The following is a 19026-nucleotide window of genomic DNA, read 5'->3' as shown; positions in this document are numbered from 1 at the left end:
TAAGTTAAACAACACAAACAATATAATAAACCGTTGGGAGTTAAAAATGGAACTCGGTGCAAGTTGGTTATGTATCGTGCACTAGCCATATCTGCATGTTTGTGGATTTGTTAATAGTTGTTGTGAAAGGTAAGTACATAATATGGTGCTGTTAGGACCATGATGGGAGAGTGCCCCTTTATAGTACATAGTACTTGTGTATTCATGCGAGAAAGTACACGTATACGTATGAGATAGAGCATGAGCTTAGAGAGTATAATGACAAAATTATTTATCATATGAGAGATGGGGAGACCTTTTAGTATGTGTGTTTTGGAAGTCCGGCATGTAGTTGCAGATTCCAGTGTGTTATTTCCTATATGAAATAAATAGGAATATGGGCCAGAATGGAATAAATTATTATTTGAGTTAGAGATGCAAGGGCTCGGAAAAAAACCGGCTTTTTTGGAGAAAAAAACTCGGTTTTTTCTGCTTCGCTTTTTTGCTTGGGAAATTTTGGGCTTTTTTCAAAATGTTGCTTTAAATTGATAAGGCAGACTTTGTTTCGCTTCTATACAGCATAAAACTCATTTAATTAGTGGTTGATGTAGGTAATAATATAAAACCTAAAATAAACCATGAATTTCGAAAATATTTTTAAAAAATTCTTAACATATTTACATTATGAATTCCTAAGCATTAACCAATAGATGTAATAATTTTTTAACCTCTTATACACAAAAGTAAGTACTTTTATTTTTTTAAAAAAATGATACACAAATAACTAGCAAAATTGTATGTAGTATTTTTACTTCAAAATATCACACACCTTTTTGAAACAAAATAAAATAAAACATGAGAGAAATACATTTATATGATAATCTTAAAGGCTGCACATCAAGAGCTAGGTTTCGGGTGGTTCTGCACATTCTTGAAACTTTTAAGTTTTAACTTTCATATACATTGTATGGATATTTCGAACACATTTTTCATTCATTGATCACATACGTAATAATCTGTTACCACCTATCAGGTGCTTCGGATCTGCAAAATCGGTAAAATTCCGAATTCTATAATGCACTTACTGTTCCTTAAGCTTGTTTAGAATCGGGCAAGTACCGAATTTTCTGTTCATGGATCATATGCGTAATAGACCGTTCATCCGATCGTGTGGTTTCCTAGGCTTATAACCACCATCACGGTTTACCCAGTCCTGAAGGTTTCTGATTTTTTAACGACAGGAATTCGACTTTTTTGTATATATATATATATAAAACCCTATGGAATACATTTAAGAAGAGGGGAAAATGAATCACTGTTTCAATTCACAGAAAGGAGACAAAACTTATTGTAATAATTAGCGAGGCATTTCTCTTAACATTATATTAACAAGATTGATTCCATATGCAAATGAAATTATTGGAGATTATCAGTGTGGATTTAGGGAAATCGATCAACTATCGACCAGATATTTACTATTCGATAAATACTCGTAAAGAAATGGGAATATATTACCCAGTACATCAGCTGTTTATTGATTTTAAAAAGGTTTACGACTCGGATAGGAGGGAAGTATTGTACAGTTCTTACAGAATTCGGAATACCGAAAAACTAGTTATATTAATTAAAATGTGTTTAAATTAATCCTAGAGTAAAGTCCGAGTAGAAAAATTCTTGTCCATGAGCTTCAACATCGAGAATGGTCTAAAACAAGGAAATGCGTATCGCCATTATTATTCAGCATTGATTGATTGATTTTTAGTTTAGCGTCCCTTTCAGCAGCGAGGCTATATGAGACGTGAACCTACTGATTAACGTGGAATCCGAACCACATGAGCTTCCGCCGGGAATCGAACCTGGGTCCCCCGCGCCAAATATTATTCAGCATTGTTCCGGAGTATGCTATAAGGAAAATTAAAGATAGCAACCAGGCCCTAGAGCTGAATGGTATTCACCAGGTTATGGCGTATGCTGATTATGTAAATTTAATAGGGGATGATATGAAAACAATAGAAAGAAATACATAGGCCTTACTAAACACTTGCAGCGACATTGGTTTTGAAGTAAATGCAGAGAAAACTAAATACAAGGAAGTTCACCGGGATCGTAATACGGCAAATTGTGGATGCGTTAAAATATCAAATATTTTGGACAAAGTGGATACTTTCAAATATTAATCCAGCAGCTAGGAAAGTCCTGTTGGGAGTTTGAGAGCCAGAAGGTTTGTTTGTTTTACCGAGTTCTACTATCTTTAGTGTTTTTAAAAAAATTGGTCACATGTTCTGAATCATGGTCATTATTGCGCAATGGCCGCCATCTTGAATATTCCTTTCGTATTCACTACATTTTTCTTAAATACATCTAGCTCAAGCTGTAATTGTTGCAAAGTTATCAGTTATACCTCGTTCGATTTGCAATAGTATAGGCTTTTAGGTGACGTTATTCACTTGTCAGTAATACACACAAGAGGGAAGTAAAGGAGGGAAATTTTGAAAATTTTCCTCAAAATTTTCCCTTTTACCGAATTTTTGCTATTGTTATATGGCAACGCTGGGTTCTAGGCGAGAAAGAAAAATTAGATACATTTCCTGTAATGTGATAAATATATGCTGAAAGTTTTGTCTTGATTGGTTCACTAGCAGAGGAGTAATAAAATATTTTGTATTTTATGATTTTGGTCGCTCTAACAATCTTTGGATTTAATGAAAGTACTTTTGTCACATAGAAAGACCTCCAGCTCAGATTGTAATTGCCGCAGAGATACAAATAATATCAAGATCTACTTTTAATGATATAGGCCTTTAGGTGGCTTGCCAGAAGTGCGTATGGGAAGGATAAAAAGATGTGGAAAATACGCTTAAAAGTTTCTATTTTTCTCTGTAGCATAGTAAATACAAGAGGAAATTTCATGGTGCGTAGGTTGGCAGTACTGTTGGAGTCTTACTATGACCAAAAGTCGAGGTTAACGTCGAAGCCGTCAATAAAGTGAAGATTAATGATTTAAAGGTAAGTGATTCAAGATTTTCTTCTTATGCTGCAGTTATGATGATGTACTACGTCAAGATCAAATGCTAGCAAACAGGACTATTATTAGGGCTAAAGGACACCGTGTTCCCATACCTCCATCAATAAAACCCAACATTCTTGTTCGAGGTGCTATGGACAATTTCGACACAGAAGAAGCTACATTTTCAGAAATGCATGGAACACACGACACAGTACTTGTCTGTTTCAAGACCTTCATCTGAGTGATAAACTTAACGTCTCGTTAGAAGAACCTGATAGTCCAGAGAGATACCTGGGAACGTTTGGCATCGATGTCACTTCACGAACTCTGACTAAAGATATAGATGCCCAAAAACTATTGTGCTACACAAAGCCAAAAACAAGGTGCAGTATCCTCAGTACTTTCGTTCCTAGCAATGACCTAATTACAGCAAATGAAATAAAACAGCTAGGCACAAATTTAGATCTCATATGGTTTCTTTCAAGATTTTTTAAAAAATCCAACCTACCTCAATTAGATTTCCCTCAGGAAGTTGAGATTCCCTCTAGAAACGCTTTTATGAGTGCACTGTCTGAACATCAATCTCACAGGACCATTACTGGATATACTCCAATACTACCCTATCCTGCAACTCAGTATGACTCTATTTATACAACAATGTGTAATTTCCAAGATATCTTGCACCTGTTAAATGTCGAAGAGAGTTCACTGTGGTGTGACGAAGGCGTATATCATATAGCTAAAGAAATTCAGCTTCTTCAACACCAAAAGTTTTCCAACATATTTCTTGGCCTTGGAGGATTTCATCTTCAGAAAGTCGTGCTTGCATGTATTGGTCTATACCTCAAGAGCAGTTGAGGTTTGGAAATTCTTGTTTAGACTGAAACCATGGGTCCACACACTGCTGAAAGCGCTTTAAAAGGAAACCACTATAGCAAGAGAGTTAGAGCAATAGGAATGCTTTGTGAAGTAATGGAAACACTGGAGTGGAAGGCGTTCATGGAACAGATTAACATAACTAAATACTCTGAATTATTCTCAATAGTAAAACGCGTACAGTTATCAGTGTATGAAGAACAAAGTTTATCTAAAGAAACTAAATGTGCTATCGAAAACCTGAGTGCCATCAGAATGGACTTTGAGAAATTTAGAGAAAGTGGAGCACAAAAAAGTGAAATGTTTGCTTATTGGGATCAGTTTGTCTCCACACTTGCTCCTCTTCTCCGAGACTTAATTCGAGCAGACAGAGAAAATAACTGGAACTTGCACGTGTGCAGCCTAAGAGAGTGTTTGCCACTTTTCTTCTCATTTGACAGAACAAATTATGCACGGTAGTGTACTCTATATTACTACGATTAATTAAATCTAGAACAAGAACATCCTCTGATCTATAATGAGTTTAAGAACGGTCATTTCACAGTTCAACATAGTAACAATAGATTAAGCAGCGTTGCATTGGATCAAGCACTAGAGCAACACTACAATAAGCCAGCCAAGGGATCTGGAGGCATAATCGGAGTAACCAGACGAAAAGAAGCCGTGACAAAACACGATCTTATCAAACATGACAAAGAAAATATAACATACTTTTTGAGACGGTTTTGTGGCCTTAATGAAGACGATGAATATGCTCTTCATCATGAGTTTTCGAAGTCTTTAACAATTCAAGAGTAGCAAAATATTTCAGAGATGATAACTCTTGTGCTTGAGAAAGGAAATCCCTTTTCGAAAGTTGATAGTTGTGGAATTTCTAACATTATAAGTGGAACAAAAATTGATCAAGTAATAGCTGAGTACTTACTCTCTATACAAGGAAAAGGAGAACTAGCTACAAAAACTTCGTTCAAGAAAGGCTTATTGATAAATCCAAAGGTATTCTAGATCCCATACATAAACAATTTCCAAAGACAAAGAAACACATATATGCAACCGAGACTGCACTCCAAGAAACAAATAATGTTATTCGGTTCATAGAAATAGCATGTTCAAGAAATTTCGATATTGAGACAGTACTAAAATACGAGCTTACATGTACATCGTATTATCTAACAGATGATGGGTTCTTAAAGAAAGCAGATAAAGCAAAACTCAGCAAAGAACTTGAAAAACACTTTTTAAATAAGAATGATGTAGTTAGTCATCTACCAACGCAGGAAACGAGAGCAGCAATGGTGATTGACTTTATAGTGTACGCGCGAAATGTCTATATCAAACGACTTATGTGTAAGACGTTTGGAGACTACTTTGAATATTTGGAAAATATTTTTAAAACTCTCCGAAGGTTGTTTGCGCACTGATATAGTGTTTGACTTGTATCAAGATAAAAGTATCAAAAACTGGGAGCGACTGAGGAGACAAAAAAATGTTGATCCTATTGATGTGATTCCTAGTAACCCAAATGCACCCCTTCCTGTCAACACGGATACTTTTTGGGCTTAAAGCCAGAACAAAGCACGTTTGCAAGAACTCTTCATTGAGTGGATTGTCGATCAAGGAAATTCTATAAAATCTTTGTATTTGGGAGGAGGTCACAAACATAACCCAAAGCTATGTCTGAAATTGACCGAAGGATCTGTTAGTTTGGTACCAGATCTTTACTGTGAATGTGAGGAAGCTGATGATAGAATCATGAAACACATCCAATACATGGTCGAAACTGATTCCATTGAAAGAGTTAAGATTGCCTCAGTAGATACAGATGTTATGATTTCCGCACTATATCATTTCAAAAAGAGTTACAAAAAATGTGGCCTGAAAGAACTGTGGGTTGTCAAAGACACACGACCATCTATGAGGTACATACCACTTTACAAAATGACGGAGAACATGGACGACACCCTTTTATATGTTCTTCCTGCTGTTCACAGTTTAACTGGTTGCAATACCACATGTAAGGTTGGGACAAAACTTATGGCACTTAAAACAGCAATGACATCAGGAACCCTGTTGAAAAATTTTGAGGTTGCTCCCTTGGATGAAGGAATGATACAAAGTGCCGAGCTTTTTATCGCAAAAGTACTTGGTTCATCAAAAACAAACTGTGATATGGTACGTTTTGAACAATACCACAAAGCAAAAGCTATCAACTTTTCTCAACTATGTCCACCATCATCAACGATAGTCTTTCACATACAGCGTGCATATCTTCAGTGCTAGATATGGATGACTGTGCTGGATGAAGCCCAACCACTGAATCTACTAGAGTATGGTTACATAGAAGAAGCAGGATATCTTAAGCCAATAATAACGACTGGATATTTCAGACCTCCTGAATTTGTCTCTCCTTGTATGTGCAAGACATGTGCAAAAGTTAATGTTTGTTCTTGCAGAGTGAAACAAATACCGTGTTGTCCATTCTGTAAATGTAAAGTGAAGAATATGTGTGTAAATGTGGGATGAAAGTGTCAATTTATCAGACATTTGTGGACTGTTATGAATAATAATAAATTGCTGTTTGAAAATATCACTAGATATCAAATTTGGAACACATTTCTTAATTACGAAACATGAAATGTTACTATTTAAAAAAAATATATTTCTTCACTTGTGAATTAAATATTGGGTATTAATGTTTAGTGAATTTCTAGTAGTTCCACTTCTGTCTTTTAGTGTTTCCACATCATTAAAGGAAAATATTTCGTATGAATTTTATATTTATTTCCCTTATACTTCCTTGTCATAAATTATAATGGCACATATGTTAGATTAATCCACACCATTTATTACTCTAATCAAACAAATTATAAAACGAAATATTATTTGTACCTCTGTGGCAATTACAGTCTGAGCTGGAGGTCTTTCTATGTGACAAAACTACTTTCATTAAATCCAAAGATTGTATTTTATGATTTTGGTCGCTCTAACAAAATATTTTATTACTCCTCTGCTAGTGAACCAATCAAGACAAAACTTTCAGCATATATTTATCACATTACAGGAAATGTATCTAATTTTTCTTTCTCGCCTAGAACCCAGCGTTGCCATATAACAATAGCAAAAATTCGGTAAAAGGGAAAATTTTGAGGAAAATTTTCAAAATTTCCCTCCTTTACTTCCCTCTTGTGTGTATTACTGACAAGTGAATAACGTCACCTGAAAGCCTATACTATTGCAAATCGAACGAGGTATAACTGATAACTTTGCAACAATTACAGCTTGAGCTAGATGTATTTAAGAAAAATGTAGTGAATACGAAAGGAATATTCAAGATGGCGGCCATTGCGCAATAATGACCATGATTCAGAACATGTGACCAATTTTTTTAAAAACACTAAAGATAGTAGAACTCGGTAAAACAAACAAACCTTCTGGCTCTCAAACTCCCAACAGGACTCTCCTAGCTGAGACTATATCTAGGATCAATATTACCAGACCAAAATCATATCCACAAAGTAATTAAATGTCGACTGAAATTAGGAAATTCGTGTTATTATTCAGTCAAAATATTTCGTCGTCGCGAATTCTGTCGAGGAATTTAAAACTTAAAATATATAAAACGATAATCATGCCTGCTGTTCTGTATGGTAGCGAAACATGGTCACTTGCGATGAGGGAAGCGCAGACTGAAAGTATTTGAAAATATAATCCTAAGATGAATATTCGGACACAAGAGGAACGGGAATGAGGGAAAGTTCATAACGAAGAACTGCTTAATTTATACGGTTTACTAAACATTGTTACGGTTATCAAGTCTAGGAGGCTCAGGTGGGCAGGTCATGCAGCCAGAATGGAGGATGGTAGGGGGGGTTAACTGGAAATCCAATCGGAAAATGTCCATTAGGAAAACCTAGGGGCAGATGGGAGGACAATATTAAGATGGATCTCGCAGAAATACGAATACAACGTAAAAACTGGATCCAGCTGGCTAAGTACAGAGCTTTTGTGAACGCGGCACTGGACCTTCGGATTCCATAAGCCATAGAGAGAGAGAATATATTTAAGTTAAGCAAAACTGCACAACAACCATGAGTGAGTTGTTAGTTTTTGCACTTCTATCGTGAAGTCCTGGATTCAACCCCGAATTCGAGCATTTTGACAAAAGTTTTTCTTAATTCCATCTGTGAATGTAGAGATAGTGCGTGTACTGTAAATCCTGGCCGACTTCCTTTATCGTTTCTAAATCGTTGTTATTACTAATTACCAGCAGTGACGGATTTGCGAAGGGAGTTAGGGTGGGGATGTCTTACAGATTGAAGCCTGTACCCCGAAATTACGGAATTTCTAAAACAATCGAAATATTTGTTGTGCCTTTACTCATAAACTTCAAGCTCTCCTCAAATAAAAATTAGGTATTTTTAGAAAAACTAAACATCAATATGGAAAAACCCTCCCAAAATACTTTTCTAAATCCGCCACTGATTATCAGTATAAAATGGTCTTCAAGGTTGTATCGGAAAGATTATTGCTGAATACAAACAAAACGAAATAGTTATGCTTATACTCATCAACTTCAAGCTCCTCCCAAATAAAAATTAGGAAATTTTAGAAAAAACAAACATTAAGCAGAGAAACACCTCCCAAAATACTTTCCTGAATGCGCTGATTATTTCTATAAAACTATATTCAAGGTTGTATCCGGAAGATTATTGCTAAATCATTGCACAGTTACAGTATAACAAAAATGTGGAAGTCCACTCTGACAGATATACTGACAAACGTACGCTCTGACGGATATATTGAAGTTTAACTTATGTGCTAGAAGCTAGAGTAGGCCTACTAATCTCTAAGAAATGAAACACGGATGAGTAAAAAGAAATGACGTAGAAAAGAAAAAAATGTCGATAACTCAGAAGTTAAAATAAAGTTAAATACCCTGTACAATTGCCCTCAAATACTACGTACTGTATGTTTACTTTAATTCATAAAACATGTGTTCCATCCATCATGATGGTGAATTCCAGAGAGAAATATGGTATTTAGGTCATGAAATCTTATTTGACTTTAGAGTATACTATAAGAAAGCTATTCAAATAGAAAAATCACGAAAATGAAATAGCCAAAATTTCCAAAATTCTCGTTTTTTCCCCCAAAAAGCTGGCTTTTTATGTGCAAAAAACCATCGATTAAAAAAAAAACGGCTTTTTTGCATCTCTAATTTGAGTTTATCTGCATTTTGGGGAAGTCTTTCAGGAGAAAGTTATATCTGTGGAGTTGCAAACGTCGTTTAAGCTTCAGGCATGAGTTCAATGAAAATTATTATATTAAGAACTAAATATTAACTTAATACATATTACGAATAGATCCTATTTGGGTTTCAACTCAGGTATTTAAAACTATTTTACAAATGAATTTTATAAATGGAGTACTAATAAGTAGAGATGCAAGGACTCGAAAAAAAAATAATAATAAAATAAAATAAAACTGCTTTTCTTTGTGTGGGGGGGGGGGGACGAAGTTTTTCTTTCACGGCTTTTACGCTTGAAATTTTGGGGGCTTTTTTGAAATTTTCAATTTCAGTGAAGAAATAACAGTACGTTCACCATTAATTTTGTATAATAACACGAAAAAAAGATTTAATAATTGAATTCTGAAGAGAAAATAATTAAGGATAATCAGTCAAATGATGGAAAAGAAAGAAGGAAAATTAGTGTACACAACGAATTTTTTAGTTGGAACGAATTAATTGTAGAGCTATTACAGTTATGTTCTACAACAAGTGAAATTTTAGTAATGTTAACAGTAACTGTTCTGAAAATGTAGTAGTTAGATTTAGTGGAACAAAATTGTGATTTAGAATTATCCATAAATTAAATTTCAGTTAGTAGCGTTTTTGGAGCTAAAACATGTTGTATCGGAGCTTACGCGGAAGAAGTTTATCTATCTAGATACGAAAGATTTAAGACAGTCAAAATTCGAGTGGGAGAATGTTAAGATCCTATACCCAAGTTTCCCATTTCAAATATATGACACGATTAAAAAAAAAAAAAAAAAAAAAAAAAAAACTAAAGAAAGAATATATTCTCTAAATTACGTACTCTCACTACCGTAAAACTAACATCATGCCTAAACTGGCGTTTATAACTTTAATTTTGTAAACTGAACCTATGTTAAGTTCTAATAGGATATCTGAAGCTCACAATAAAGTGTTTCCCGAATGGAGAAGGGTATGTCCATGGTAACTCAAGTTACGTAATGACATATTTTGAAGGATACTAACCACAATAAACTTAAAAGCTCCGTTTTTTTTTTTTTTTAAAAAAAAGAAAGCTGTCACATTTATACAGTTAATTACAAATATCGCCATTTTATATGATACAGCAAACCTAGGAGACAAGAAAATACTATAATAACTCACGTTACAATTTTTTTCCCTACATTCAGAACCTGTGATTTTTAAAGTACATTTTCTTTTGTCCTGGCATAGCTATGTGCATGAAATTACTATGTAAGATAGGGACACACACAATTTAATTATGACAAAAATATTAAATTTTTATTTACATTTTATGACTGCTTATTTTAGTGGAATATGCACAAAGTCGGGTAACTCACGTTACATTTGTCAACGGTCTTTTATTATTAAGTATAAGCAACATACATTTATAATAATTTGAAATAAGCACAGTTTAATTAAGTTGAACATTGAACTTTACTTTAAGAAAAGGTTTCATCAGTTATATGAAATTTTACTTGGGATACCGACAGAAAAAAGTAAGACCTATGTAATAATAAATAAGGCTTGTATAATATAATCAACATTAAAACTTAGTAGATGAAAGGTAACCTACGGGAAAAATAAGAAAATAGTAATTCTCTGAAAAAAAATTAATGATGCCAGCTACATACAACTATATTTTTTATCAAAAGAACAACTTGACTAAAAATTATAACTATATTTCTTTCATGAATTTTTGTCCCTATTTCCGTGGACATACCCAGAACGAGATGTAAGCGAAATTCTATATCAAAATCAAACTGGGTTTGTGTCTGTTTCTTGGTTTATGATAGTTTTTTTCTTGTCTGTTTGATTAAAATTAGGCAACCAGTAAAACACATAAAAAGATGCATAACTTTCAGTCACTTGTAAGGTGGTTAGGCATCCAACATGCCCTCGTAGTATGTTGTGTTGCATAATTTACTCTTGATGGCTTTCAATGAAATGTCCGTTCGAAAATCCATAAAGATAGCCAGTCCCAGGCGAAACATAGAACTCATAAGTAATAAATCTTGTAAAGGTACCTCTTTAATTCGTAGAATCCACTACAGGAAAACAAAGATAGTACTTGAATAAGAAAATTATAAAAGGTAAGAAAAGCAAAAATTTGTTTTTCCTCTAAAATCCTGCGTTTTGTTGAAAAAATTAACCCCCGTCCCAAAAATAGCCTGCATTTTTCTTCATCTCTGCTAATAAGTAAATTTTGCTACTGAGTTGATAAATAAATATTGCATTCTATGAATCACAAAGCGAAATAGCCAGTTGAAGTGTGGAACATATCAATATTAAACCACTTTTGCATGTTATGTATTTACAAAAAACTTGACAGCCTACAAAGTAAGGCGTCGAAACTGATATCAAACAGTATATTCAAGCAGCTATCTTGAATAATATGGTAAATAAAACTATTCCATTTTGACATCAATCAAATATGTTCATTTTTTAAAAAAGTTGATTCGTCAATTAAAAAACATCTACAGTATACTATAGAAACAATAGTTGTGCAATAACTTCCAAATGCTATTTTAAATAATTTATGTGACTAAATTTTTTATGTAAACTGGCATCCGAAATCATATTACAATGCATAAAGTACAGCAGATAGTTTACGGCAAAATTTATTTATGTATGTATGATACATTTTACCATCTATAATCTGTGATCAAGAAATGTAACATATTCTATAGATTCAATTAACTTTATCCCTTGCATTTAATTTTGGCGTGAATCAATATACTTAGTTACACATATGTAAGGATATATAAGAACATTATGTGTAGTATGCTTAATATAAAATATAGGATTTAAAAAATCGTCTCGACATAATCTATTTATTTAAGAGGACTTTATCATTGAGGAATCCAGTGTTTTAGTAAGATCAAGATATTCTAAATGGATAATTATTAAGTTTATTGCTTCTGGAACATAAACTAAAATTGAGATCAATTCTTTTTTTAAAAAATGTAAAAAGCATTGGACATATAATATATTTGAAATATGTATGTATTTTGTGTGCACTGATAAGAAGTTTTACGTGAGAAAGAAGGCGGAGAGAAGTAATTCTCTAATGACTTACCTATATTGATGTTTTCCCGTGCAGATGTTTCAAACCAAGACGACACTCCATTCTCCTTGCAAAACTTCGTAATGATATCTGCTGGAATGGTTGAGTCGTGAATATCACATTTATTTGCTAGAAGAATAACAGGAATGGGGCTACCATCTGGCAGTGTTACTTTTTCTCGAACATCCACAAGCCACTAAGGGGAAAGAAAGGTTTTTAATTTGTTTATATCACTCATTCATTAATCACTTAGTTTCTATACCTAACTCTTGGGAAAACTCCCACTGTTCAGAAGTCTTCTAGGGCGGGGTTTCTCAACCTGGGATTTAGGATCTCTAGGAGGATTGCGAGAGGAATATATGGGGATCGCAAAAGGAAGTGAAAATGTAATTAAGATGTAGTAGCGATATTTTTAAAAATAATTTTGAATTTCTTATTTTTATTTTATTTCTATACGTATCATCAAATACAGCAACGAGTACTAAACAAATAAAAATTCGTTTATTAATGAAAGTCTTTTCCGTATTTGCTTGTAAAACAACACATATAACACCAAATATTAAAAACTAATAAAGTAATTTCCTTAACATTTGTAATATAGATTATATATATATATATATATATATATATATATATATATATATATATATATATATATATATGAGATATTTGGCTCTTTTCTCATATCATCAAACAATATCTTATTTTTTAAAAGAAATATGTAAGATGGCTTGGTTGTTTACTTTTAGCTTCTCTTTTCATCTGTGAGGCTATATGAGGCGTGGAACTACAATTTAAGATTGAATCCGATCCATCCTATTGCATTCAATGCTTTTCCACTGGGAATCGAACCCGGGACCTCGTGCAACAAGGGCATAACGGGCTAACCATTAGACCAATAAGGAGAAATAAATATAAAAATATATAAGATTGAAAGCATAATAAATTACAGTGCAAACCTTTTGTACTGACTGGAATGTAGCAAAGCGAGACACATCAAATACGATTGCAGCACCAATCCTGCAAAAGAGCAAACATAAAACAAATATCAGAACACAATAATAATAGAAATACTTTATACACCTACAGTGAGATCTTTAAATATGTTTTCACAGCCCAAAACTTTTTATATTAATATGAAATAGCTTTATCTGAAAATCGAGAAACGTGGAAGAAACATTTCCAGGTCCAAACCTAAAAGTAAAAACACGTCATTAGTCCAACAAGAACCTGCCAAAAGGCAGAATAGGCCTACTTAATTATAATGGCTTTTTAGTCGGTATAATTCACCAATTTTTGTATAATGTTGCATACCCAATCCAAACAATCAATTTATTTTTTACTCCAATTCAATAATTTCCAGTTCAGCATATCTGTCTATAAACTACAAGGGACAGAACTTACTATTGTAGTTTACTCTACTGACTTATTGTCTTCCCCTAACTAGTTAGGTAAATAGGCTAGAATCTCTCGTCATTAAAAAAAAAAAAAAAAAAACACCCAGATATAATCATTATGCAAACATGGCCTGTCGAAAAGCCACCACATAATGTGGCTAAACTTTTCCCATATTCACTATGAAAGGGAGACCACGGAAAATTTGATTGTGATCAGTCGAACCATTTAGAAGACGACGAAAAACTGAAATACACCTTCCGGCGAAGAAGGAAGTTCCGCTTGCCTCACTCCAATAATCGAAGTCTCATTACCATGTAACCCTCCACAACGAAAGTACTGCACGCAAAATGCATACACCAACACCTTATACACTGTTGGAAAAAATGTTTAAGGATACTACATAGATACATCATATCATTTAAACCAAACTCTCGTGTGTCTGTAAAGAGTACTAGAAGCAGTATTAAATGTATAATCAGATATAAAAGAAGAATATCGTTGAACTAAGAATAAAAGCAAATTATTCATTAAATGGTTTTTGATGGTAAGGGTCGTTATCAAGCGAAGGTAAGATGACATTAAAAACATTATTTCAATATAGCTACATCGTACATTTAACATAAATTCAATGAAAATAAAAGTCATCTTCAGAGACAAAAAATAAATAAATAAAATAAAATAGAAGCCCTAAAAGCCTATGATTGGGTGATGAATGATTAACAAAATAACTGAAAATAAGGCTTATTAACTACACCCACCCTATCCGTCTAGATGTTATATTCATATCTCTCTCTCATATTCTCAATGAAACGATCGGCTGTATGTTTATCACACCACGCTCGTCTCTAAAGGTTAAATAACCTGTTACCATTATGGCAATGATGTATTGCCAAAACTGTAATATAGATTTTAAAATATAGATGTTTGGCTTTGGACAGATTTTATTTTTAGTCAAATTATTAGATTAGTCAAATTATTAGGACTAATATCCTCCCCATTCGGATCTCCGGGAGGGGGATGGCTTGGGAAGGACTATTGGACGAGAAAGTAATAATGAGAGGAAGACAGACAGAGAAAGAAATACAGGGAAGAGCAAAAGGTTTAGGATAGGGACATGGAACGTACGTACTATGTTACAGGGAGGAAAATTAGAAAATCTTAGAAGAAGAATTGAAACAAAATAATTTAGATTTGGTAGACGTTTGTGAAGTTAGATGGGAAGGTGATGGGGCATTGAACAGCGAAGAATATAGAATGTTTTATTCAGGTAATGAAAAGGGCGGTCATAATGGCGTAGTAATAATTCTTGGAAAGCGCTTAAAAGAGAAGGTAGTGAAAGTAGAATTTATTGATGATAGAGTTATGATGTTAAGACTTAAAGGGAAAACGAAGGATCTAGTGGTGATACAGACATATGCACCGACGACTTCGCATGCAAATGAAGAAGTAGAGGAAAATTATGAGAAAATAGAAGAAATTATAGATAGGGAGAAGAAGGGTGCATGGATAATTCTAATGGGAGATTTCAATGCAGTTGTGGGAGAAAAACAGGAAGGTAGTATCGTAGGCAAATATGGTTTAGGCGCAAGAAATGAAAGGGGAGAGAGACTGGTGAATTTCTGTAGACAGAATTCACTAGTAATTGGGAACACTTGGTTCAATCAGCACAAGAGAAGAAGATATACATGGAAATCACCAATAGACGGCGGAAGATATCAGATAGACTATGTTATGATTCAGGACAGGTATCGGAATAGCTTAATGAATGTGAAGACCCTTCCCAGGGCTGATATTTTCTCTGATCATAATCTTGTGCTGGCCGAAGTAGATATTCAATTGAAAAATGTAGACAGAAGAAAAGTAGGCAACAAAGTGTTGAATACTGAAAAATTGAAAAACGAGGAAATAAGAAATCTTTTCGTTGAAAAATTCGAAGAAAAATGTTCAAACGAGGAAAGGATAGGCGCAGATAGTAACGCACGGTGGGAACATATTAAACGTTGCTTACAGCAGGCTGCAGAAGAAGCAGTAGGTTACCGCGAACACAAAACTGCTAAGAAACCATGGGTTACAGAGCAGATGTTGCAGAAAATGAGGGAGAGGAAGATGTGGAAACAGGTTGATACAGAAGAGGGCAGAAAGATGTACAGAAAGCTAAATAATGAATTACGAAGAGAAACAGACAGAGAGAGGGAAAAGTTTTACAAAAGAAAATGCGAGAACATAGAAGAATTAGAAAGAGTTGGGAAATATGAGGAAATGTACAAGGAGGTGAAATCTATGGAATTTCGGAGGAAACAAAGGGGTATTATGATGGCAGTAGAAAATAAGAATGGGAAGGTAGTCAGCGAGAGAAATGAGGTCATAGGAAGGTGGAAAGAATACGTTGAAGACCTATATGAGAGTAAGGATAGACCGTGTAGTCTAAATGTTGAAGTGGAAAATGAAGTAGGCGAGGATGATAAAGGATTTAGTATTCTTCGGGATGAGTTTGAAAAGGCTATATCCGAGATTAGGAATGGAAAGGCAACCGGAATAGATAACATACCAATCGAATTCATCAAAAATATAGGAGACAAGGGAAAGAAAGAATTGTGGCGGCTATGCAATGAAATATATGAAACAGGAAAATGGCCAAAAGAATTTCTGAAAACGATCATGATACCGATGGCTAAGAAATCGAACCCAAAGAGATGCGAGGATTATAGAACTATAGTCTCATATCTAAAATTCTGCTCCGAATACTGAACAGAAGGTTATATGGAAGAACAAATAAGATGTTGAGGAGGAGCAGTTCGGGTTCAGAAGAGGCAAGGGCACAAGAGATGCTATTGGATTATTACGGGTGATCGGTGAAAGATTTACAGAAAAAGGGAAAGCGGTGTATGTTGTATTTATTGATCTAGAAAAGGTTTTTGACCGCGTGAATTGGGAATTGTTGTTGGGAGTTCTAACAAAGATAGGGTTGGAATGGAAAGACAGAAGACTCATAAGAAACTTATACATGAACCAACAAGTAAGTGTTAGGATAGGGGAAGAACTGACGGAAGAAAGTGCAATTGGAAGGGGAGTTCGACAAGGATGCTGCCTCTCGCCAACACTATTTAATGTCTATCTAGAAGAGATAGTGAAAAAGAGCCTACATGATTATGATGGCATTTCGGTAGGAGGCAGAATGATTGGATGCATAAGATTTGCAGACGATATGGCGCTTGTTGCAAAATCTGAAAAGAAAATCAATAAAATGTTAGAAAAAATTAGAAAGGGCTTTGAAGAATATGGGATGAAAATAAATGTTAGAAAGACAAAAGCCATGGTGATTGGAACGAAGGGGTCTGTGTCAAATATAAAAGTAGGAGGGGAGAAAATAGAACAAGTGATAATTTTCGATACCTGGGTAGTATTCTTAGTAATGACATGAAATGCGAACGTGAAATAAAAGCAAGGATAGGAATGGCGAAAGAAACCTTTAAAAGAAAGAAAAGTCTGTTTTGTGGGACCTTGAACAAAGAGTTGAGAAAAAGACTCATAAAATGCTTCGTGTGGAGTGTTGTACTGTATGGGGCGGAAACGTGGACATTACGTAAAGGTGACGAAAATCGACTGGAAGCCTTCGAAATGTGGGTGTGGAGAAGAATGGAAAGAATTAGTTAGGTCGAGCGGAAAACGAATGAGAGAGTGTTAGAAATTGTGGGTGAGAAAAGAACACTTTTAGATATTATTAGGAAGAGGAAGAGAAACTGGTTGGGACATTGCCTAAGAAGAGACTGTATCATAAGGGACGTCCTAGAGGGTATGGTGGCGGGAAAGAGAGGGAGGGGGCGAAGGAGATTACAATTAATGGATGATATTAAAACAGAAAGCTCATACGCGAAGACGAAAAGATTAGCGGAGGACGGTGGAGCATGGAAGCTTCTCAGCTGCGGAAAGTGACCTGCCAATAAAGGCAGAATACCTATGATGATGATGATTAGATTAGATTAGATTAGATTTATTAATAATTCTGTGGACCATATTACATGTAAGTTTGTACAAAATGGTATAGAATTTGTCAATAAAATAGATACAATACTAACAACAAATACAATGTTCTTATTTTTAAGCACTTGTGAAAAAAATATATAAGCTAAACCAATTTTACAATCTATATAACAATAGTGCCAAAGCTGAAACGAGCAGTATTATAACATTCATACCTTTTTTCCCTCTCTTTTTAATGAATTTGCTTACATTTAGAGCTACGTCGGTGGTAGAATATTTAATACTAAATATAATAAAAAAGAGTCACCCACGCTGAACATGCCTAAAAGGATTAGCTAAACAAAAAGTCTTCAAGGGAAAAGTCCGGCTCCTCAACGAGGAAGTTAATGGAATCCACATTGATTGCTAAGGCAACTTGTATGCTCAGAGTAATTAATTTAGGGAAAAGGTATTGTGACAGTTTTCCATTGTTCTCCACACAATTTCGGTATGGAAATAACGTGCAACTATCACATTACATTTTTCCCTAGTTTGCCGCAAAAACAAAACAATTAAGACCAATGAGAGGTTAGCGGAGGACTCATGAAATTTCTTATTTCTGACAGTAAACTATTAGTGATGAATGATGGCAAATGAAATGATTTATAGAATTGAGAGTATATTAAATCATAAAGTTGATTTTGAGGTAATAAAAATGAGATGCCTGTAAAGATATACTGAAAAAAAAAAGTAACTTACGCATGCTTATAATACACCCTTGTCATGTATCCAAATCGCTCGTGGCCAGCAATATCCCTGAAATAAAAATAAATAAATAAATAAAATAAATTAACACACGTATGTCTGTGTATATAGTAAGAATTTAGGATAATAGAGCATCGTATCAAAATGTAATAAATTTAGATTTTACAGTTACCTATACTAGCGTCACGCGGCAGAACAAAACTGTACTGTTTGAACGTACGTCCGTCCGTCTGTTACTCCACACGATAACTTGAATGAAAGCGAATTTTTGAATTCTGTTTTTCGCAATAGACAGATAGACCCATTATCTCGGCCGAATTCGTTAACGGAGTCAATGCGTTAACATCTTCACGGGTAACGAAGCCTATTCATATCTCATTTAAAATCTATGATGTTCCCTAGTTTTTATGTAACCTGCACAGTAGCAAAGCAAAGGTGGTTGCCTAACATCATTTATAGCTGTTCTTACTATAAATATTCCAGATCTCGTACATTGAATCACGTGATCTTCTTTACTATCTTTAACAGAGTTTATTTCCTATTATCTGTACACCAGAGCTACCGGTACTTATTATTTGTTGACCTAAGCAGTTTTTTGATCAAGCAATTATATAGCCTAATTTTAAGTGCTACAGATATTCTGTAGCGTAAAGAAAACGAATGATTAATGAAACTCAATGATTATGGAAGAATTGACAA

The 19026-nt window shown here is 34.3% G+C and overlaps 1 protein-coding gene across 1 annotated transcript in view; it reads right to left on the bottom strand.

Moving 5' to 3' along the window:
* Positions 1-19026, bottom strand: part of LOC145694922 (ras-related protein Rab-32-like) — a 100562-nt gene that overhangs the window by 9208 nt on the left and 72328 nt on the right. Inside the window, exons 4-6 of the mRNA XM_081771692.1 lie at positions 18322-18378; positions 13164-13224; positions 12217-12400 (exon numbers count right to left, since the gene is read on the bottom strand). Of these exons, the coding sequence (XP_081627818.1) occupies positions 12217-12400; positions 13164-13224; positions 18322-18378 (302 nt within the window). The remainder of the gene's footprint in view (positions 1-12216; positions 12401-13163; positions 13225-18321; positions 18379-19026) is intronic.

Source organism: Thermobia domestica, chromosome 9, assembly GCF_964235325.1.
Source record: "Thermobia domestica chromosome 9, izTheDome1.hap1.1, whole genome shotgun sequence".
Lineage (NCBI taxonomy): Eukaryota > Metazoa > Arthropoda > Insecta > Zygentoma > Lepismatidae > Thermobia > Thermobia domestica.
Note: the sequence above shows the minus strand (reverse complement) of the source record. Positions and strands in the feature narration are given on the sequence as shown.